At 45.0% G+C, this 23,423-nt stretch overlaps 2 protein-coding genes across 4 annotated transcripts in view; one reads left to right on the forward strand and one right to left on the reverse strand.

The window, feature by feature from the left end:
* LOC124015442 (girdin-like) overlaps window positions 1-15,012 on the forward strand; it is a 29,758-nt gene extending 14,746 nt beyond the window's left edge. Inside the window, exons 11-29 of one of the 3 annotated variants that reach the window (XM_046330628.1) lie at window positions 284-430; window positions 803-947; window positions 1,189-1,373; window positions 1,550-2,057; window positions 2,384-2,657; window positions 4,441-4,567; window positions 4,875-5,005; window positions 5,250-5,391; window positions 5,531-5,704; window positions 6,014-6,175; window positions 6,616-6,893; window positions 7,247-7,390; window positions 7,696-7,882; window positions 8,696-8,841; window positions 9,710-9,802; window positions 9,974-10,206; window positions 11,938-12,183; window positions 12,501-12,566; window positions 12,978-15,012. In XM_046330628.1, coding sequence (XP_046186584.1) covers window positions 284-430; window positions 803-947; window positions 1,189-1,373; window positions 1,550-2,057; window positions 2,384-2,657; window positions 4,441-4,567; window positions 4,875-5,005; window positions 5,250-5,391; window positions 5,531-5,704; window positions 6,014-6,175; window positions 6,616-6,893; window positions 7,247-7,390; window positions 7,696-7,882; window positions 8,696-8,841; window positions 9,710-9,802; window positions 9,974-10,206; window positions 11,938-12,183; window positions 12,501-12,566; window positions 12,978-14,158 — 4,569 coding nt within the window. In that variant the 3' untranslated portion in view covers window positions 14,159-15,012. The remainder of the gene's footprint in view (window positions 1-283; window positions 431-802; window positions 948-1,188; window positions 1,374-1,549; window positions 2,058-2,383; window positions 2,658-4,440; window positions 4,568-4,874; window positions 5,006-5,249; window positions 5,392-5,530; window positions 5,705-6,013; window positions 6,176-6,615; window positions 6,894-7,246; window positions 7,391-7,695; window positions 7,883-8,695; window positions 8,842-9,709; window positions 9,803-9,973; window positions 10,207-11,937; window positions 12,184-12,500; window positions 12,567-12,977) is intronic. The other 2 variants (XM_046330629.1, XM_046330630.1) reach the window with 2 other exon arrangements.
* Window positions 15,013-17,245: 2,233 nt separating this feature from the next.
* LOC124016427 overlaps window positions 17,246-23,423 on the reverse strand; it is a 549,380-nt gene continuing 543,202 nt past the window's right edge. Inside the window, exons 5-6 of the mRNA XM_046331987.1 lie at window positions 17,444-18,253; window positions 17,246-17,314 (exon numbers count right to left, since the gene is read on the reverse strand). Of these exons, the coding sequence (XP_046187943.1) occupies window positions 17,246-17,314; window positions 17,444-18,253 (879 nt within the window). The remainder of the gene's footprint in view (window positions 17,315-17,443; window positions 18,254-23,423) is intronic.

Consider the following 23,423-nt stretch of genomic DNA (forward strand, 5'->3'; position numbering starts at 1 on the left):
TTGAAAACAAAATGCGGTTTTACCTTCAAATGTGAATTTTGTCCACTGTTAAATTTATATCAGAACGTTTCAGAATGCAAAGCACCACAGCTACTAATATCTCAAATCAATTGTTAAGGTTTTACAAATGACTGTTATCGCACTTTGCAAAAAAACTTAGCTAGATCTCAAACAATACTTCACGTATTTCATCATTTAACAATTGACATTAGTCTGCTGTTATCATGTACCCGACAGGGGTTTCTTTGTTTGTAACAGCCTTGATTTGTGTCTCGTCTTGTAGGAGCTGAAGGAGGATAACTCTGTGTTGCTGGAGACCAAGGCTGTACTGCAGCAGCAGCTGGAGGGGTGGAGGGCCCGCTCTGATAAACTACACCAGCTAGAGAAACACAGTCTGCTGCTCAACGCCAGGGTCCACGTCATGGAACAGGTAGAAAACATGGAGTATTATGCAGTGGATCACATGTATGTAAACGGTGGTCAATATCAACATTGAGGGGAAACCGGTTCAAGGTTAAGGGAAGGATGGGAAAGGGACTGGTCTTAGTGCAGGGGAGGATGTGTATTGGAAGATACATGCGATGGAACAGGTTGATGGACGAAGAGGATCATACATGCTTGGATTTTGTTGGGGACATGTGTGTGCCGTGGTCAAAAGGTCATACGTTCAACGAAGATCAGATCGAGAAATAGGAACTTGAATATCTTTAGAATAACAACGTCATCTCCCCCTCTCTCTCTCTCTCTCTCTCTCTCTCTCTCTCTCTCTCTCTCTCTCTCTCTCTCTCTCGGCCCTTCCCAGGAGAAGGAGGTGGACAGGAGGCGCATGGAGGAGCTGCAGGAGGAGAACCTGGCCCTGGAGCTGGCCCAGAGGAGGAGCATGGAGGAGTCACAGCACCTGGGATGGGAGCTGGAGCAGCTGTCCAGGAGCCCCGACAACTCACAGGGTAAAGGCTGACAGACTCTTTCTACCCACTTCATTTGCCCTGTGGGAGCTGTGGTACTTATGGGAAGAGAAGTGTGAAATATCATTCTAACGTTATGGGCTATTCTATATGGCACAAAAGGATAACTTCAATAAGATCATTCAGTCAGTCAGTCATTATCTCACGTGTCTGTTCATAGTGGAGGTTATGTAACAGCTAGTTCGTATTCCTGTCATCCTTTCGGTCTGATGGCTGTGTTCAGGTCAGAAGTCTCTGGGTGAGGAGGTGGTTGAGGGGACCAGGAGTCGTCTGCTGCGGCTGGAGAGAGAGAACCAAAGCCTGCTCAGGACCATAGAGGAACTGAGAGCTGCTGACCTCAGCCTGGGACCGCAGCACAACCATAACCATGAGCACACGCGGAGGGATGGCCAGCGACCCACGAACACGGTAACTAGCCAGGGACCACGACACAAACATGAACACAATAGCCACACGCAGCTGCTCAGGGAGCGCTCATACAACCATCAACCCACACATTCGGATTCCGGCGACTCTATTGAACTATAGCAGTGAACGGTGCTATTTCCATGTGAAAATGTTGTTTGTGTTTCCTTGTTTATTAGGCTGAGGTGGTTAGAGAGTACCTTGGCAGTTTAGACAACGCCTCCTGGGAGCAGTCTGAATTGGTCATCAAAGAGGATTGTGACATTGACATAGACACATCACATCACAGGGACCCAAACTGCAACGGAGTGTCGGTTGACCTAGAGGGAGAGATTGACCGACTGGAGAGGGAGAGCGAGACCCTCAAGGAGAAGATGGACCTTCAGAAGCAAGAGAAAGGCCAACTCGAAGACGGAGAGTCTTGCAATCAGAGTGACCCCATGGCTGACCTGGAAGCAGAAGCTAAAGACAACACCCGCAATCTCCTTCAACCAGGCGCTTCAGTGTCTCTGACGCGTGATACCTCACCCTGCTCTAAGAACAAGAGTCCACGTCGGGAGAACAGTAGCACGGGGCTGCAGGCGAGGGCTTCCTCTTCATCCACGAAGCACACAGAGCGTCTGGAAGCGAAGTGTAGAGCCCTGGACACAGAGAACCAGCGGCTTCAGGCTGCCCTGGACAACACAGGTTGGTCTTCTGGGAGAATGTTGTGGACCTGCTGTCTCTTTGTAGCGTTTGGCTCTGTTGCGTTAGATACAGGGGCATTGAATGGGCAATGTGATGCGCTTTATTTGTTCAGGGATCCATATGCTTGTTGATGTTTTTGCTCTGTATGCCTGCTAACCTAATAATTGATGATTGGGGATTAATGAAGTAGCCTATATTCATTCAGACTTATTTTTTAAATATTTTTTTCATCCACCTACCCACGCACATACCTATCCATCCATCCAACCACCTATCCATCCACCCCACCCCCACACCCTTCCATCCATACATCCACTCACCTCCAGGCCGGAAGCTCCATCGGCTGGAGGCCGAGGTGCACGAGCTGGAGGCTGAGAACCAGATCCTGCAGGCTGGGCTGGAGGAGCTGAGGATCTCCTCGCGGCGCATGGAGCAGCTAGGTCAGGAGAAGCAGACCCTGGAGCAGGAGGCTTCTTGCCTGGAGAGAGACAAGAGGAGGCTGGAGAAGGAGAACCGCAGGCTGAGGCAACAGGCAGAGATCCAGGACTCTACCCTGGACGGGAGCAACCTGAGGGTGGCTAGTCTGGAGAGAGAGAACAGGTATGATGCTAATGATCACCATGGTATGATCGGGGTGCTAGCAACGTCAGGGTTGTGGGTTTGATCCCCGCTAGGATCACATGTACAGTTGAAGTCGGAAGTTTACATCCACCAAATACTTTTAAACTCAGTTTTTCACAATTCCTGACATTTAATCCGAGTAACAATTCCCTGTCTTAGGTCAGTTAGGATCACCACTTTATTTTAAGAATGTGAAATGTCAGAATAATAGTTGAAAGAATGATTTATTTCAGCTTTTATTTCTTTCATCACATTCCCAGTGGGTCAGAGGTTTGCATACACTCAATTAGTATTTGGCAGCATTGCCTTTAAATTGCTTAACTTGGGTCAAATGTTTCAGGTAGCCTTCCACAAGCTTCCCACAATAAGTTGGGTGAATTTTGGCCCATTCCTCCTGACAAAGCTGGTATAACTGAGTCAGGTTTGTAGGCCTCCTTGCTTGCACACACACATTTTCTATAGGATTGAAGTCAGGGCTTTGTGATGGCCACTCCAATACCTTGACTTTGTTGTACTCAGCCATTTTGCCATAACTTTGGAAGTATGCTTGGGGTCATTGTCCATTTGGAAGACCCATTTGCAACAAAGCTATAACTTCCTGACTGATGTCTTCAATATATCCACAGAATTGGCCTGCCTCATGAATCCATCTATTTTGTGAAGTGCACCAGTCCCTCCTGCAACAAAGCACCCCCACAACAAGTTGATGCTGCCACCCCCGTGCTTCACGGTTGGGATGGTGTTCTTCGGCTTGCAAGCCTCCCCCTTTTTCCTCCAAACATAATGATGGTCATTATAGCCAAACAGTTCCATTTTTGTTTCATCAGACCAGAGGACATTTCTCCAAAAAGTATGATCTTTGTCCACATGTGCAGTTGCAAAACGTAGTCTTGCTTTTTTATGGCAGTTTTAGAGCAGTGGCTTCTTCCTTGCTCAGTGGCCTTTCAGGTTACGTTGATTTCAGACTTGTTTTACTGGGGATATAGATACTTTTTTACCTGTTTCCTCCAGCATCTTCACAAGGTCCTTTGCTGTTGTTCTGGGATTGATTTGCACTTTTCACACCAAAGTACATTCATCTCTAGGAGACAGAACGCATCTCCTTCCTGAGCGGTATGATGGCTGCGTGGTCCCATGGTGTTTATATTTGCGTACTATTGTTTGTACAGATGAACGTGGTACCTTCAGGCGTTTGGAAATTGCTCCCAAGGATGAACCAGATTTGTGGAGGTCTTGGCTGATTTCTTTTGATTTTCCCATGATGTCATGCAAAGAGGCACTGACTTTGACGGTAGGCCTTGAAATACATCCACAGGTACACTTCCAATTGACTCAAATGATGGCAAATAGCCTATCAAAAGCTTCTAAGCTGTTTAAAGGCACAGTAAATTTAGTGTATGTAAACCTCTGACCCACTGGAATTGTGATACGGTGAATTATAAGTGAAATAATCTGTTTGTAAAACATTTTTGGAAAAATTACTTTTGTCATGCTTAAAGTAAATGTCCTTACCGACTTGCCAAAATAAGAGTTTGTTAACAAGAAATTGGTGGAGTGGTTGAAAAACAAGTTTTAATGACTCCAACCTAAGTGTATGTAAACTTCCAACTTCAACTGTATAAAAAAGTATGCACTCGTATATAAAAAAAAATGTATCTCATATACAATACAATATACACAAATGTGTGCCCTGACTGTACTGTAGATTGCTTTGGATTAAAGCATCTGATAAATGGTTTATATTTCTATGAAATGATAACAGGGGGATGGGGAAGGAGGTGGAGAGGCTGAAGGAGGTGGAGGAGAGGGTCAAGGGGCTGGAGAGGGATAACAGAGAGCTGGCCAAGCAGGGAGCGATCAACCAGAGGGCCCTGGTCACCCTGAGAGAGGTGAAGCCACTCAGATCAGCATTAGCTTCTTATGTGTGATACTCATGTATTTCAGTGAGCCTGACATGACAGATTTGTACGTTTCCTTATGGAAAGATCAAGTTAAGCGAGCTTGAAGTCGTGGAGGTTTAGATCACATGTCATGAATATATATCAATTGTGTTTGATTTAACAGCTCTCTGATAAAGAGGTCATTGATAAATAAGTAATTGGTCACAAGAGCTTTACATGGCAGCAAGAGGAGTCACCGAACTGAAATGTGCGATGATACAAAAAGCGGATATGTCTGACCGTTGTTCCTCTGTAGGAGTTGGTGAGTGACAAGCTGAAGACCCAGCAGAGGGAGAATGAGCTGGAGAGGCTGGCCCACGAGCTGGAGATGAGAGTCCTCAACCAGGACACATCACCACAGAGTGACGAGGAAACTCCAGACACCAGGTAAAACACAGCGAGGTTCATGCAACTGATTTAGTCTACCCCCCACAAACCAGGTTTGGTGATAGTTACACAAATCTTCAATCAAGTTTGTGAATGGCTGTTTTATACACATAACAATAGATCTGTGAGTTATTTCTCAAGGAAATCAATTACAATCAGTGACAAAATACAGAAAAAGATGTCTACTTTTCCCTCTCCCACGTGTTGTTCTAAATCCCCATTTATTTGATTTCCCTCTCCCCAGTAGGTTCAAGATGTTGGAGTCTGAGCTGGAGTCGTCTCTGAAGAGGTCCCTGCAGATCAAAGAAGACAAGATGGCTGCCGTTGAGGCTCGTCTGCAGGAGTCCTCCACCCTCAACCAGCAGCTACGTCAAGAGCTCAAGACTGTGAGTCTGGCCTAAAGTTCCTCGGTTTCAAAGGGAAATTATACCTTGTCTACATTCATTCACTTTTACATTGGAATTCTTTGTCAAAGCATATTGAAGTCCGAAGTTGAAAAATGGCCTCGATCTTGACCCCCTACAGGTACGTCTGAACTACGAAGCTCTGCTGCAGAGGGAGGAGGAGGAGCATGCGGCCCGTAGCCCCACCCCTCAGAGGGAGAGTGACAGGGCGGTAAGCGAATGGCAGTGGGAGAGCCAGGAGGCCACCAGGGAGCTGCTGAGGGTCAAGGACCGCCTCATCGAGGTGGAGAGGAACGTGAGTGGAGAACTTTGTCATCATGTTTTGACTAAGCACTAAATTTGATGCTCTTATTTCAATTTTTATTTTTTCTGAAATGCATCTGACTTTGTTTAAAGGCCTCCCAATAATGACTATGGGATGATAGAACTCAAACCTACATGACATTTTAGTCATTTAGCAGACGCTTCATTATTTCATTACATTACATTGCCACGTTAATACAAATGTTATCCATCTAAACCAGACTATTACTATGGATCAACACCAGCTTCACATTTTTTCTATGTATTATTGACTTGTCCCTCTTTTCCTCCCCTACTGCAGAATGCCACACTGCAGGCAGAGCGTCAGGCACTGCAGGTCCAGCTCAGACAGCTGGAGACCCAGTCAGACGGCCTGCAGGCTCAGATCCTGGCCCTGCAGAGACAGACCGCCTCCCTGCAGGAGAGCAACACGGCTCTCCAGACACACAACGCTAACCTGCAGGTTAGAGGAGCAACATTCCTCATATACTAATATACTCCTAGTACACTGATAAGATACTCAAAATACACAAATATCCACACAATGATTTAATGCTTCCAAAATATGAACTTTTATTTTGAAATTAGTACTTTTATTTTGAAGTTAAATCTGTGTGCAGATATCCATTCTGCATTGGAGTCATCTTGTTTTTATACCTAGGACAGACCCCACTCAAGTTGCCTCCTATAATGCCATTCTAGTAGAACCTGATACTGTAAGGCTGGTGTTACTTGAAGCAGTTTGAATGCAACTTTTGTTGATTTGTTAAATGTGAACCACTTCCTATAGAGACCTTTCATACATGGTATGAGTAGTATTTCATCTTATACAGTATAAACTCATACCTTTGAATTACAACCTTTTCATGTATAATAATCATCTCCACGCCTATCCATCCACAGGTGGAGAAGTCCACTCTGAACTCCCAGAGTGCATCACTCCTGGCCCAGAACGCTCAGCTCCAATGCCAACAATCCAGCACCGAGGGGGATAAGGAGGTGGCCATGCGTGAGCGCGAGGAGCTGCGCGGCGTGCACGACCAGCTCCTGAGGGACCACGAGAGGCTGGCGGCGCTGCACGAGAGACAAGCCATGGACTACGAGGCCCTGATGGGGAAACACGGTTGTCTGAAGAACGTCCACCGCACTCTGGAGCTGGAGCATAGAACACTGGAGGACAGGTAGAGGAAGGGGACCAGAGACCATTCTGATTCTGTCATGGTTCATAATATACCTTTGAATGCTTGAGTAATGGTTGCTTGAATTCCACCTCTCAACATAAAAGTACTTTTTTTTTGTGTATCTATGTTATGTTCTCGTGCAACAATGAGGATATCTGTTGTGCCACCAAGTCAAATGGATCTTGAAAAATCATGTGGATTTTAGAACTACAGTATATAGGTTCTACCCGTTCATATTTTATCAAAGACACTCATCAATGGCTGTGACACTCAATTCCCATCCATGCAACAACAACGAAAACAGCAACTGAGAGGAAAGCTCTCTAAATAACCACGATGGTGTGTTGCTGTAGGTACAAATCCCTGCTGCAGCAGAAGGCCAAACTAGAGGGTCTGGAGAAGGCTCTGAGAGAGGAGCAGGACAAGATGTCTGTGGAGAAGGAGCAGCACAGGACCACCGCCTCAGAGTGTCGACAGCTCCGGGATGAGAAGGACTGGTGAGGGGCGCACATAGCATAACACACACACACACACACACACAGCATCTCCTAAAGATGACTCCCTCTACACACAGCATCTCCTAAAGATGACTCCCTCTACACACAGCATAGCTCACCACACACATAAACTCACAATAAAGATAGTTACAGGCTGATAGCTTTTACATAGAATTCAGAGAAATTGCTTGTATAACTTGCTGACATTCAGAGAACTTTGTTTGTCTAACTGTTGTTCTTAACAATATGTTTTCGCCTTACTTTGTCAGAGTGTTTCTTCTATGTATATTTCTATGTGCCCCCAGGCTGAACCAGACGTACCGTCAGCTGTTGAAGGATCAGGAGGAGCTCCAGGCGGACCATAAGAACATGAAGACCCTGCTGAACAGCACCAAGCTGGAGCAGACCAAGCTCGAGTCCGACTTCAACAAGCTCAGAGAGCAGTACCAACAGCTAGACATCACCAGCACCAAGCTCACCAACCAGTGTGAGGTATGAAGGATATATTTAAGCAATAAGGCTCGGGGGGGGTGTGGTAAATTACCAATATACCCACGGCTAAGGACTCTTTCAAGGCATGACGCAACATGGAGTGCCTGGATACAGCCCTTAGCAGTGAAATATTGGCCTTATTACTATTATAAACTGGTTAAAAACGTAATTAGACCAGGTGCTTCTACACCTGCATTGCTTGCTGTTTGGGGTTTTAGGCTGGGATTCTGTACAGCACTTTGAGATATCAGCTGATGTACGAAGGGCTATATAAATAAATTTGATTTGATTTGAAATACCCGTGGTATGCGGTCTGATATACCACAGCTGTCAGTCAATCAAAATTCTGGGCTCGAACCACCCAGTTTCTAATAATACTTTGACCATCCAGGTTAATTTGAGTTATAATTAAAAATATATTTACCTAAAAGCATCCATTTTAATCAATCAAAACTTTAAAAAATCCAATATTCTGTACAGTTGAAGGTGTTGTTGATCGTATTGTAATGAAACAGTCGGGGAGTGCGGCTCGAACCCTCCACCTTCTGACCCGAAGCCCAGTGCGCCATCGACTGTGCCACAGAAGAATGCTTGTGTGGCAAAGTCGATACTCCCCCCTTATTAACCCAGGGTCGTTACAGCATTGCTGGCAAAGTAATTGGATTCTGTATTCCCCAAGCACTATACGAAGAGGCTATGTGAGGATATACGCATTCGCATTTGCTCTCAAAGCAGTTTTAGTGCCAGATTGATGTGTTGTAGTGATTCTATCATTAAAGAAGTTATTGACATACTATGTCCTCTTGTGTCTAGCTGCTGAGTCAGTTGAAGGGGAACCTGGAGGAGGAGAACCGGCACCTGCTGGACCAGATCCAGACCCTGATGCTGCAGAACCGCACCCTGCTAGAACAGACTATGGAGAGCAAGGACCTGTTCCACGTAGAACAGAGACAGCACATGTAAGGGACCCGTCTATCTGGCTGAAGGCCGAGTCGTAGAGCTTTAACCCCTTGCATTCCAACTTGCGGTTAATGGATTGAATTAGAATTTAACTGAACCAAGTGAAATAGATGTTCCACCACCAGCAGCAGACTCTGTACAGTATATCTACAGTATATAAGAGCATAGTTTGTACAATAGTAGCTGCAGCCACAGTATAGTTCTTCTCATAATGATCGACGTATTCACATTATGCTAAAACAATGGGCTTCACATAGGACACAAGGCATTCCAGAGCAGCACAAAACAAAAGGCATTGATTCAGCTATAGAGCACCGTTGCACCAAAAACACAGTGCATCCCATCATATTTAGAGCACCAAAACCACTGGGCCTCTGAGTTTGACAGAGCATGGATTATTGATGTTGTCTGCCATCTGTAGTGCCAGTTTAGAAAACAGGTTGGCTGACCTAAAAAAAAATCCTCTCTCTCTGCTAGTGTCAACGTTGGCCTATATGGAATAAATCTCCCCCATTTTGAGTTTATCTTCTGGACATATGGGGCATACTAAGCTATGTGTCATATGTAGGAAAGTATGGAAATATAACATTCACATTCTTTTAACTTGGGTCGTATTCATTGCGTCATGCAACGGAAAACGCTTTTTAACGGAAAATGGAAATGAGAGTTCCTTATTGGACGAGTACATGTAGTCCCTCACTGTTGCAGTCCATTTTCTTTCCGTTTGCTGCCTAATAAATACGACCTTGGGGTTTGATGGTGTTTAAAGGTGCCAGGTGCGACAGTGTGATGGTTGAGAATAAATATTCCTCTTCTGTTGATGTTACCTCTCTGTGTGAAACACTGTGTTTTTCTCTCCTCTCTCAGAGACAAGCTGAATGAGCTGAGGAGACAGAAGGAGAAGTTGGAGGAGAAGATCATGGACCAGTACAAGTTCTATGACCCCTCACCCCCACGGAGGTACAGTGCCGTTTGGAGAGGAAATCAATTCACTTTGACAGTGACAAAATGTATTAGTTTGGATACAGTATTAGTTAGTTTTACCTGTTTATTTTTAAGACAATTTTCCCATCAGGGACTAAGTTTATCCTATTCTATATCGATTTTAACATATATATTATATTTCCCGAGGCGTGGAAACTGGATCGCCCTGAAGATGAGGAAGCTGATGAAGCCGAGGAGCCGCGAGCGTTGTGGCCCCGCCTCCTCTTCTGACCACCATCGCTCCCTCACCCCCACACGCTCCGGCTCCTTCGAGGCCCTCCCGCCCACCTCCCCCTCTGCTTCCTGTTGCCAGGAAAACGGCTCCTTCGTTGGTTCGGACGGCTCGGGTGGGTCCACCACTTCCCCCCGGAGGAGCAGCAGTGAGTATGACCTCCTTATCCCCTCCCATTGGTCCCGTCTGAGAGCCCTGATAGGCCAGTCAGAAACGGGCTGTCCAATCACGCTCCGCCATCACCGCAGGCCCACCCACCCTGCTACGAGCTATAGGCCAAGAAGAGAGAGCGACAGCTAGGCCCCTTCCCCCGCCACGGCCGACCCCGCAGCCACGGCCATCAGGGATAGAACAGAAAGATTTGGGCGGAGCCAGTTACTGCAGGGAACCTCCCCCAGCCACCACTGATTGGACAGGGAGACAGAAGTCACTCAATTGCTACATCTTTAATTCACGGCCCTACAAGACAGACTCTTCCTATTTGTATCTAGATAGAACCGCCTCCCAGGCTCTTTACACAGAGTAAAGGAATAAAAATAATCTGTTGGAAGCTCATCTGTTGCTGTGCCAATGTATAGGAGTCTCCTGGGTAGGAAATAATCATACACACTTGACTTCTGAAGTGGTAAGATGTAGGGCCGCTCTGTCTGTATCTACCCTGTATAGCAGGATAACTCACCTCTGACCCTACGAGGTCCAGAGCCTGCATCGTTTTCTGTTATACATAGTAATTAATTGCACACACCTGGTGTCCCAGGTCTAAATCAGTCCCTGATTAGAGGGGAACAATTAAAAAATGCAGTGGCACTGGTTTGGAGGGCCAGAGTGTAGTTTGAGGGCTGTGTAGTATTACGTGGGTTTCTATGACAGACAGTGCATGGAGAAACACTTGTTACTTAGTGTTGCACTACGGATGTGTCTGCATGTTTCTTTATGTGGATCCTTCCCTCAATAAGGCCAAACTCGTGTTTTGTCTATTTCTGTCTATCCCCATGTCTGTTTTGTGTGTGTTAACGTGTTCTCTCCGCCCCCCCCCACCCCTTCATCCTCCCCTGTTTCTCCCTCCCCTGCCCCTTGTTGTCCCACACTGTAAAGTGTCCACTCTGAAAATCTTTCCCCTTATGAGGAACAGACTGAAGGATAAGGACAAAGTCAAGTCCCTCTTTCGTCGTTCCGTGTGTAAGAAACATGATGGGTCGATGTCTCGTGATTACCTCATCTTGGCTGCGACCTGCCTATTTTCTCATCATTAGCGAACTATTAGCCTGGGTCCCAGATCTGTTTGTGCCGTCTTGCCAACTTCTTAGGATTGACAATTCCATACGAAGTTGGCAAGACAGCACAAACAGATCTGGGACCCAGGCTAGTGAACAATGCTTTACCTTATTCTTTAGTCTACCGTTGTTTTAATGAATGCAGCAGAAATCCTCCGAGACAATACTCTTGGAATTACGTGTAGAGTTCTGCAAAGTGTGCAGCTTGGCATCCTTCCTATGATTGAGTTCAGCCATAATATTGCTATATATTGCAATTTTGATACCCATACCCACTCTTTCTCACTGTTAGCATAAGCATCCACCACTCTTCTGTTCTCCATGCCATTCTGCAGAGTTTCCCACGAGGTCAGGGGAATGCTGCATTGCAGAACACTGCTACTGCAGAATGTTTTAGTTTCTCAGGACCACATGGCTGGAAGGCAGGAAGACTCTGACGGAGGTTGTGAGGCTAAAACCGTAGTTATTGATGAACGTCACACTTTTCAAGTGAAGCGTGTAGAATCTTCTCTCCTTTGAATGAAAGGCAGGAAGGGAAAGAAAATATAGGACTTCCCCGTTAACCAGAGGCAACTCAAGTCATCTCTCTCCACCTCCACCCCCAGCCCTGAATGACCTGGACAAACTGAATGACTTGGTGTACCCCTCAACCCTGTCTGGGGACCCTGAGCAGCTAGAGGGGTCAGGGGTCACAAATGACAGATCCAGGAAGGAGTCTATGACCTCATCCGTGAGCGACTCCATCTTGTCCATCATCAACCATCAACACCAGCCCACCACCACTCCTTTGTTTCATCCCACCACCACTGCTGCTGCCGCCGCCACTGATGGCAATGAGCGATGTTTGACAGGTAGAGTGATTCCACCATCCATATTACGTCCTTCCATTTGACATCTTCATCAGCTATCTGCTATGAACACCTTTTGCTGTCGTTTTAAGGATCATGCTACAAGGGTACATTTGCCAAGGGGTTTGAGCTACAACGTCTCTATAGGGATCGGGTTGCTTCATACAGCTGCAATTCCATTTGTTTGAATGAACACTACCACTTCCCATATGCTTCTCTTGCTTTTAACCTGACCAGTTTGAGCGCAACACCCCCTTGCTCCTGGATACCCCATACAGTGTTGTCTCATGTTCTGTCCCCTGCCATTTTGTGTTGCACAGACAAGGATTGTAATGACAGTGCTGTGGCGGCTGACTTTGACGACGGGGACGAACTACAAAACCGCGGTAAACAACATCCCACTAACTCATTATTTGAGGGTTCCCAAATGTTCAATACACAGTGCACTACTTTTGACCAGAGCCCTATAAAGAGAATAGGGTGCCATTTGAGATGCAGACTAATGTATGCAGGTGTATAAGGAGTTCACATGAAGAATAAATTAATATCTGTTACCATGGCCTTTTTTCAAGTGAATCTCTTATTTTGCTCAAAGTAGGCATTAGTCTGAACAGCTTGGTAATACTGCCCTCTATAGGCAGAAATAATGATACATGCATTTACTAGCTTGTATTGTCACTTATGCTATGTTTATTTGACATGAAAATGCATACATTTTCCAGACAGTTGTAATCAAGAGTGTAGCCTGCTATTGGTGTAACCTAAAGCGACGTTCTCTCCATCTGCGGCTCCCCCAGGTCTGAATGGTGTGCCGAGCCGTGCCCAGAGCCAGAGCAGTGGAGAGTTCAGCCTCAGCCTCGACAACGAACCCTGGTCCAACGGCAGTAGCCCGGTCCAGCCGCCTCTGTCATCCCGCCGCTCCTCTTCCTCTTGCCTTCCGCCTAGCGATACCTCCACCCCCCGACACACACGGCAGAACCCCTCGCCGACCACACACACACAGCAGCGATCCACTTCCTTAACACACACCAGCAGCAACAAACACAGAGAGAGGGTAGGAGTAAAGAACTCCTCACCTATTGCCATAGCAAACACCCAGGGTTCAGTTCCCTGTAGGGGGAGGGAGGTGGGTAGCACCCAGGACCCCTGGCCCAGAAGGAGTGTCCTCAGGAGGTGCGCCAGCGGTAGCAGAGCCGCCCAGCGCCCTTCCGATGGGAATGTCCCCAAAACAGCCGTACTACGTCGATCTGGATTAGGTCTGAACAAAGCTCCGGAGACCACCACCACCCGAGCCTCAGCCATGTCCCCGACCACGGTGCTCTACGTCCAGGTTGAATCTTCCTCTGTGTCTGGGTGTCTCAACTGTTTCTCCACCCCGTTGGGGAAGGAGGCGCGTCTGAGAGGGCCATGGTCTCCTGCCTCTCTACCCCGGGCCAGTAGCGTCATCTCAACAGCCGAGGGTTCCTCGCGACGATCCAGTGTCAACAGTGACTCTAGGGTGATGGCGAAGGTAGATCCCTTACCTATCATGGAATCTGATGGGAGCCCGAATCAGGAGACAGACACGGTTAATCAGAATCAGAACAAGCAGAACAATCCAGAAGAACGAGACACTGATAATCAAGCACCACCACCGAGCAAACCCCCCAGAGATCCAGCAGTAGCCACCGATCGACCCAAATCCACCTGCCAGGAATCCCTCTTCGGTGGCACCCCGTTCAACCTAGACTCTGTCTTCTCAGACACTATCTTTAGCGAGTCGGTAGTCACCACCACTACTAGTAACAACAGCAATAATAACGATAAGAACCAGACTTTCCTCTGTCTGAACCCAGAACTGGAGCGTAACGTCAGTTTCCCGCCCCTGAGTCAGGAGTCCACTAACGGCACGGCACTGGGACACATGGACAATGTACAGAGCCAAAATGGAGGACATGAAGACTGTGAGAGTAATACTGTGGAAATCACTCCGTGCTGATTGCTGGTGACAAGCAGTTTGTAGTTGCATGTATACGGTCCTGTATTGAGTTCTGCAATAGAAACAGGGAGCTGTGGATGTCAGTACCAGCATAGTACCAACCATTACCAACGTAGAACTAATCATTACCAATGTAGTACCAACATAGTACCAACCATTACCAACGTAGAACTAATCATTACCAATGTAGTACCAACATAGTACCAACCATTACCAACGTAGAACTAATCATTACCAATGTAGTACCAACATAGTACCAACCATTACCAACGTAGAACTAATCATTACCAATGTAGTACCAACATAGTACCAACCATTACCAACGTAGAACTAATCATTACCAATGTAGTACCAACATAGTACCAACCATTACCAACGTAGAACTAATCATTACCAATGTAGTACCAACATAGTACCAACCATTACCAACGTAGAACTAATCATTACCAATGTAGTACCAACATAGTACCAACCATTACCAACGTAGAACTAATCATTACCAATGTAGTACCAGCATAGTACCAACCATTACCAACGTAGAACTAATCATTACCAATGTAGTACCAGCATAGTACCAACCATTACCAACGTAGAACTAATCATTACCAATGTAGTACCAACATAGTACCAACCATTACCAACGTAGAACTAATCATTACCAATGTAGTACCAACATAGTACCAACCATTACCAACGTAGAACTAATCATTACCAATGTAGTACCAACATAGTACCAACCATTACCAACGTAGAACTAATCATTACCAATGTAGTACCAACATAGTACCAACCATTACCAACGTAGAACTAATCATTACCAATGTAGTACCAACATTGTTTAAAAGAGATGCAAACATAATTATTTCCTATTCTGTTGATGCAATAACTGTTCTTCTTCTTATAGGTGCTTTTGAAGTAGTAATGTTTTAGTTTTAGGATATTTTCACAAGTCATTATAACTCTGTGTTATACAGTATTATAAGATCTCTGTTTCTGGGCTGAGATTATAGACTGTATATAATGATAAGATGAACTGAAAACATACAAAGACACATTCACATACTATACTTGTTTCTCTAATGTACAGATTTTTTTATATTTAGTCCAAATGAAGATGTAAATAGAATGTACTTTTAGGGAATATGTTGTTGTTTTCAAAAAAAGCACATTGACAATCTTCCTTTGTTGTTTGACAAAAGTTTTCAGTATGATGTTTTTATTAGTATTTATAAGCCTGTGTTGATATTTGTGTTTTAATTTGTGTTAATAGGCCGTGTCAATCTACAAATGCTTAAACTCCCTATTCATATGTACTTTTTGTTGTCCCATACAGTAGATCTAGTTATACACATAAATCCTTCAACCGAAAACCCATAGCTCTCTGTCCAGAGTGTTGATATCACGTACAGACTAGTAGACAACATGTACATTACATTACCTTGTTAGTTCAGAATGTTGGACATTACAGTGAATTTATAATAACAAACACAATCAGTAATCATCTGATTAGGAAAAACGCACCAATATGGTTCCTCGGTCGTGTGTCATGTCATGTGTCATGTCACATATCATATCATGTGTCGTGTCATGTGGAGACATGAGTTTTTGTTTGGTTTGTTCAGTTTGTTTATTTGCTTGCTTTTCATTGTCTCTGCTTCATTGTCTCTGTTAAAATCAGATACTGAGATTGTCCTCAGTGAAGATGGAACCTTGTAAATGTGTGCAGGGACTTCAGGAGCCACCGTTGAATAAAGCCCTTTTCATTCCTTTAATATATTACGTTGAGTCTGTTTTCATTTCTGATTCCAGAAGTAATGAGTGAGAATGCGTGTCATTCTCAAGAAAATGTGCAGACAAAAATATAAACGCAACATGCAACCATTTGAAAGATTTTACTGAGGTGCAGTTCACATAAGGAAATCAAACAATTGAAATAAATTCATTAGGTCCTGGGCAGGGGTGCTGCCATGGGAGGGCCTTGGATGGCATAGGCCCACCCACCTGGCAGCCAGACCCACCCACTGGGGAGCTAGGCCCAGCCAATCAGAATGAGTTTTCCCCTACAAATAGGCTTTATTACAGACAGAAATACTCCTCAGCCCCTGGTGTGGTCTGCCAAATTCGCTAAAACCACATTGGAAACAGTTTATGGTAAAGAAATTAACATTGAATTCTCTAGCAAGGGCTCTGGTGAACATTTCCGCAGTCAGCATGCCAATTGCTCCCTCAAAACTTCCGACATCTGTGGCATTGTGTTGTGCGACAAAACTGCTCATTTTAAAGTGGCCTCTTCTTTTCCCCAGTACAAGATGCACCTGTGTAATGATCATTCAGTTTAATCGGCTTCTTGATATGCCACACCTGGCAGGTGGATGGATTATCTTGGCAAAGGAGAAATGCTCACTAACAGGGATGTCAACACAACATTTGAGAGAAATAACCTTTTTGTACATATGGAACACTTCTGGGATTTTATTTCAGCTCATGAAACATGGGACCAACACTTTACATGTTGCGCTAATATTTTTGTTCAGTGTAGTTACATTGTAACCGAATGTCAGCAAAAGTTTACAGTTTTTCCACAATGTTTCATGTTTCTGAAGGTCACAGTGCAGTGACTCATTGACAAGTACTGAAGTTGAACTGCTAAACCACTGCATTTGTTGTTGAATTCTACGTTATTTGATGATAAATCTAGATGTGTAACATGAGTGACCCTCATTAGAGATGTATTGTGGTTTTAATGAAGATCCAAAACAACTTCAAATAAAATTCTACAAAATTTACTGAAGTTAGAAATGGATGGGGTGGGGGCTTAGGGATCAGGGTTGGGGTCAATTCATTTTCAATTCAGTCAATTCAGTAAGTAAACTGAAATTCCAATAGCAATTCAAATGTACCTCATTGCCTCCTATGAGAAACAATTGGAATTGGAATTTCAGTTGACTTGCTGAATTGACTGAATTGATCTGGAATTCACCTCAACCCTGGTAGGGTTTGGTGTGGGGGAGAGGGGCAGGGGTGTAGGTGGCGTTGAGGAGAAACAGAAGCATCATTCTGGATGCTTTCAGCAGTGAGTGAGTGTCCTCAGTGTGTGACTTCAGCATTGAGGCGGTCAACCAAGTGAATGTGCTCCTTCTTGGAAGCCACTTTAGCCTGAAAACAGACAAGTAGACAATAGAGAAAAATATTTTAAAGAAAACCATTAACAAAGGATATTAGTATAACAATAGTTAATAAATGATAACATATTACAGTACTAAAGACTATATGAGTATTACTGACAGGCATCCTGTTCTTTCTTGTGAACAGTGTCCGTAGAGATGAGACGAATCCACCCCTTGTTTCCTTCGGATTGGCTACAGTAGATGAAACAATGTGGCCATCAGTGGTAGAGGTAGACATTTCCTCAGCCGGGTGCTCCAGGCTGGTAACAATAGCATCAACTTCATGGACCGAAGCATTGCCGCTCTCGGATGAAAACATAGAAATAGTGATGACTAGTCTACTTCTCTTGGTTGAGACATCACCCACATGGACCTCAGGTTGGTTGGAGTCTCTCAGTGTGGAATCATCATGATCCTTCACTCTTGCATCACTGCTGGACAGAACCTGAGACACTAGGCCTGCAGCAGACTGGATCAGGTCATTCTCCACAATGACAACACTGGTGGACAGAACCTGAGACACTAGGCCTGCAGCAGACTGGATCAGGTCATTCTCCACGATGACAACACTGGTGGACAGAACCTGAGACACTAGGCCTGCAGCAGACTGGATCAGGTCATTCTCCACAATGACAACACTGGTGGACAGAACCTGAGACACTAGGCCTGCAGCAGACTGGATCAGGTCGTCTTCCTCGATGGAAACACTGGTGGACAGAACCTGAGACACTAGGCCTGCAGCAAACTGGATCAGGTCATTCTCCACGATGGCAACACTGGTGGACAGAACCAGAGACACTAGTCCTGCAGCAGACTGGATCAGGTCGTCTTCCTCGATGGAAACACTGGTGGACCGAACCTGAGACACTTGGCCTGCAGCAGACTGGATCAGGTTGTCTTCCTCGATGGAAACACTGGTGGACAGAACCTGAGGAGTCTGCAGGAGTGTCAGTGGCTCCCACTCATCCAGGAAGCAGCTCTCGACAGAAGGGAAGCTTCTTCCTTTCAGAGCTGGGGGAATGTAGGGGGTGTACCCAACAGTCCAGAGCAGAGAGCTGTCGATGGCATTCTCGTAGTGGTACTTGTCACCAAGTACCTCTGCAAAGCTCTGAACAATGTTCTGACTCTCTGACTCTGGACCACCAAGAGCGTTGAGTTGGGTCACCGTTGACATCCACCCTGAAAGAAACACCAACACAGGGTTAACTAAACTGATTTCACCATTAAAAGCAAAGGGATATTCTTCATTGCATTCTTCATATTCTTCATGCATCCCAATAACATCTAATTTCTGCTGAAGTGTGCACTCATTCACCAATTCCCACTAATCTAAAAACATTCGGCTAGTAGGGGCTAGGTAGAGTTTTAGCCATATTTAATATACCAGTCATTTCCTTTCAAATCAGTAAAGGGAGGTGAACAAGTGCACATTTTGGGTGGAAGGAGAGATAATTGGGACATAAAGTATTTTCATTGCCCAAAATAAAACCATTGTCAGCTGGAAAACTTCATTTGGCGTGGTTACATTGTTTGGTAACTAACAACAAACCCCTAAAGCCGTATCTTCTATGTTGTTTTTATTTCCTTTCCAGTAGGAATTACACCTTCAATTAATATTTGTATTTAAAGACGGAAATGTATGTTATTGTTCATACCTGAATTGACTTCGTTGTCCTTAATGGAACAACGTCTGTCTTCCTGGAAGATTAATGAAAAGCTTGCCATAATAATGCTGTCTCTCTCGTTGTATGTCGATCAAGAACTGACGATTTATTGAGAGTTCTGGACATATATCTTGGGTTCTGGAGTTCCATGTGAAGCGTCGGCATTGTGACCCTCTCGGTCGCATAGAGATGGGACACGTCATTGCACATTGTTTCGAATCAGAATGGAATTCTAATTTGCTTTACCACAAGCTATAGCCATAAACAAAATGTAAACAGGTTTAATTTCTTATTTTTAATTGATTATAAAATATAGAGTAAGCTAGTGTCATAACACCATCACAACGTTTATGCATTACTGCAAAGAGACCGTGCGTAAAAGCGCAGGACCTGCGCACTGTCACAGAAATGAGTGTCCTCAGCCCTGCACTTTTCCTCACCTGGGCAGTGTCGGCGTACCCGCGCCTATAGTCATTTTGCCCTATCTCTCCAGTTCAGTGCCTTGTACACACACTTGCACATGTGTACAAAGCTTTCAGAAAACAATACATTTTTAAATCACCATATTCGACTATTGAGTGAAATAGAGCTCTCAGAAAAGGATGCTACGAATAGAGAATGCACTCAGTGCTGATGACAAGCCGTTTGTAGTTACATGTATAGAGTCCTGTATTGAGTTCTGCAATAGAAACAGGGAGTTGTGAATTTCAATACCAACGTAGTACCAACCATTACCAACGTAGAACTAACCATTACCAACGTAGTACCAACATTGTTTAAAAGTGAAGCAAACATCAGAATGATTTCCTATTTTGTTAATGCAATAACTGTTATTCTACTTGTAGGTGCTTTTGACGTTTTCAAGTCTTAATTTCAATACCATGACTCAAAGGCAAGTACAATAATCACCATCTCACTATTTCATAACCCACATTTAAATCCAATTTTATTGTTCACATACACATATTTAGCAGATGTTACTGTGGGTGTAGCGAAATGCTTGTGCTCCTAGCGCCAAGTAAGTCATTTAAATGAGATGGTAGACCTACTTTGCCGTAGACGCCTACACATGAAATATCAAATGATTATTCATGAAATAGGGTAGGAATTCATACAGGGATTCGAATTCAACAGCTGAAAATAAAATAATTATCATAAGTGCTCCTAACTGTGCATGCTGGATGATTCTGTAACTTCGGGCATTTTGTCCCTGCAAGCTTTCAGAAATGAAAACTTAATGAAACACCATTTTACCAGTATTATAATTGTCTTTGATTTGTCTAGAAACCATATTTGATCATGGCTGCGATCCTACTATTCAGGAATTTATATATTTTTGACATTTTTCTCAGACAGCCATTTCCATCATTAAACATCCATTTTAGTTGAAAATAATTAAATGTCATTACAATGCATTTATAACACATTTATTATACATTTGTACATGAACTTGTATTGAATATTATTTAAGTTATTTTTTGTAGATTATCCCAATATTAATAACTCAATGCAACACCTGAATGTATAAACTTTCCTTTGTGACAGCTACAAACATATATTTATCATGAAAAATAAGATATTTCCACTCAACATTTTTGTCAGATTATGATAACAACCATATATGATTTCCCTATCTAAAACAAATGACATCTATGTCCAAAAAAAGCATGAAAATATATATTTTTTATAGCAAACAACTACCGTTGTTAAACATTTATTTAATATAAGAGATAAGTAAGATTCCAAAAGTAGCCGATGTAGGCTTGTGTTTTTATGAGATGGCCCTAGATAGCAGAGGGTTAGAAAAGCTCAGTGAACAGCTCAGTGAGCAAAGGGGAACTGTATCATTTGTAGTATATCCAACACAGGTGTGGAGGGTCACCTGATTGTGAGAATCACCAAAGTGAACTGCCTGGATTTCACTGGTGTATTTACACAGGTAGTTCTCTGCCAAATCAATCTGCATGATGATCCCCTCTTTCTGCAGATTCTCTTTTAATTCTCTCAGCTTGGAGTATTGGTGTCGAATGTTGTACACCTGTTTCCCCAACTTCTCTTTCAATCCTTTGAAGAAGTCCTCCAGTAGAATCTACAGTGCCACACTCCCTTTCTTTTACTGTCGAATGTACTGTGAACTTGTCAGGATTTGGCCAGGGTTGTTCCGGTTTTTGGTCACTAGATGCCCCCATTGTGCCTTTTGACCTTTTGTTTTCCCTTGATCCCCATTATTATTTGCACCTGTGCCTCGTTTCCCCTGATTGTATTTAAACCCTTTGTTTTCCTCTGTTCTTTGCTCTGTGTTTGTATGTTAGCACCCAGCCCTAGTACTCTTGTTGATCCCGGTGGACTCTCTTGTGGAATTCTGTTTTTTGTTCTTGTTTGTTTGTTTTTTGAGTATCTTTTGAGGCTTTTTGTGCTTTACCTTCCACCTTGTGGATTTACCTTCTTTGTCTTGGAGGATTTACTTTGTTCTTGTAGGATTCCTTTTGAGGTTGTGGAGTTACATGTTTTCCTGAAGAACTTCACTTTTTACTTCATTAAATACACCGTCTCAAGTACTGCTGTGTCTGCCTCATCTTCTGGGTTCTGCCGACTATTCGTGGCTCAGTTCGTTAAGTGACTGTTTCTCACTCCGGAGACCCGGGTTCGTAACCGGGTCCTGACAGAAACACAGAGCCAAAAATGAACCCAGAGGCAGCCAGTTCCCAGGACCTTGTTGCCATGCTGTCCCACCACCAGGAGACTGTCCAACGCCACGAAGCCGCCCTGGTTCAGCAAGAGGCCTTAATGGCTAGACATTCTCATCTTCTGTTGGAGATGCTGACTTCCATAAAGCAGATATCTGATCGACTTACCCCGGCAACAGTTCCCGTCCCAGTACCTCAGATTCACGTACCCATGGCAGTTAACCCTCTGGCTGAACCTCGTCTTCCACCTCCCCAACGGTTCTCGGGTGATCCAAGTGCTTGTAAAGGGTTTCTCACCCAATGTTCTCTCTCCTTTGAGCTGCAACCCTCGTCGTTCCCCACCGACCGGTCTAAGATTGCATATATCATCACCCTGCTGTCGGAAAAAGCCCTGGCCTGGGCTACTGCTGTGTGGGATGCCCATAGTTCCTGCTGTGCCAGCTACTCTGCCTTTGCTGAGGAATTCAAACAAGTGTTTCAAGGCCCAAGCAATGGTCCTGACTCAGCCAAACAGCTCCTGACTCTCCACCAAGGTCGGCGCAGCGTGACGGACTATGCCATCCAGTTCCGCACGGTGGCAGCAGCGAGTTGCTGGAACAACGAGGCGCTCACGGTGTGCTTTCTGAAAGGCCTTTCCGACACTATCCAAGATGAACTGGCCACTCGGGAACCACCGGACAATCTCGAGTCCCTGATCAAGTTGGCCTCACGCATTGACCAGCGTCTGAGAGAGAGAGAACTCAACCGTAGACCTCTAGCCCCTATCAGTCCCAGCTCCGAGTCCCCACCTTTATCCTCGCTGGCTCCACCGGAACCCATGCAGATTGGACGCATCTCCCAGGCTGAGAGAGACCGCCGGATGAGGGAGCGACGCTGTCTATATTGCGGCAAACCGGGCCATTTCCGTTCCACGTGTCCCAGGCTCCAGGGAAACGCTCTGTCCCGTACAGACCGGGGGGGAACTGTAACGGGAAACATAACCTCCTCCCATCCGTCCAACTCCCGTCTGCTCATTCCAGTCACCCTTTCCTGGGACAACCACAAGCTTCACCTTCAAGCCTTGGTAGACTCTGGAGCCGCAGGTAACTTCATGGATGGTGTCTGGGCGAAGGAGAATGGCGTTCCCTCTGAATCTCTAAGTGACCCCATGAGGGTTACTACATTGGATGGAAGCCCTTTGGGATCTGGACTTGTCACTCATGTCACTACCTCCTTGCGACTTTCAGTTTCACAACACCAGGAATTGATGAACTTTCATTTAATCTCCTGTTCCGAGTTCCCTCTCGTCCTTGGATACCCCTGGCTTCACAGCCATAACCCTCACATCGACTGGTCTGTGGGCACTATCAAGCAGTGGGGTCCTACGTGCCAAGCTACTTGTATTTTCCCGAATTCCCCGAGTTCTACTCCCGAGTCTTTAGAATCCATCGACCTGACCCGAGTTCCTGAGTGTTACCATGACCTCAAACTGGTATTTAGTAAACAGAGGGCCACCATGCTACCACCCCATAGACCTTATGATTGCCCCATCGAACTGTTTCCGGGCACTTGCCCTCCCAGGGGTCGGATCTTTTCCCTATCTCCACCCGAACGAGCTGCTATGGATACCTACATCAAGGACGCTGTCGAAGCAGGCCTCATGCGTCCATCCACCTCCCCGGCGGGAGCAGGGTTTTTCTTTGTGGCCAAGAAAGACGGTGGATTACGTCCTTGCATCGACTACCGGGGACTCAATGCCATAACCGTC

The sequence above is a fragment of the Oncorhynchus gorbuscha genome, linkage group LG26 (genome assembly GCF_021184085.1).
Source record: "Oncorhynchus gorbuscha isolate QuinsamMale2020 ecotype Even-year linkage group LG26, OgorEven_v1.0, whole genome shotgun sequence".
Taxonomy (NCBI): domain Eukaryota; kingdom Metazoa; phylum Chordata; class Actinopteri; order Salmoniformes; family Salmonidae; genus Oncorhynchus; species Oncorhynchus gorbuscha.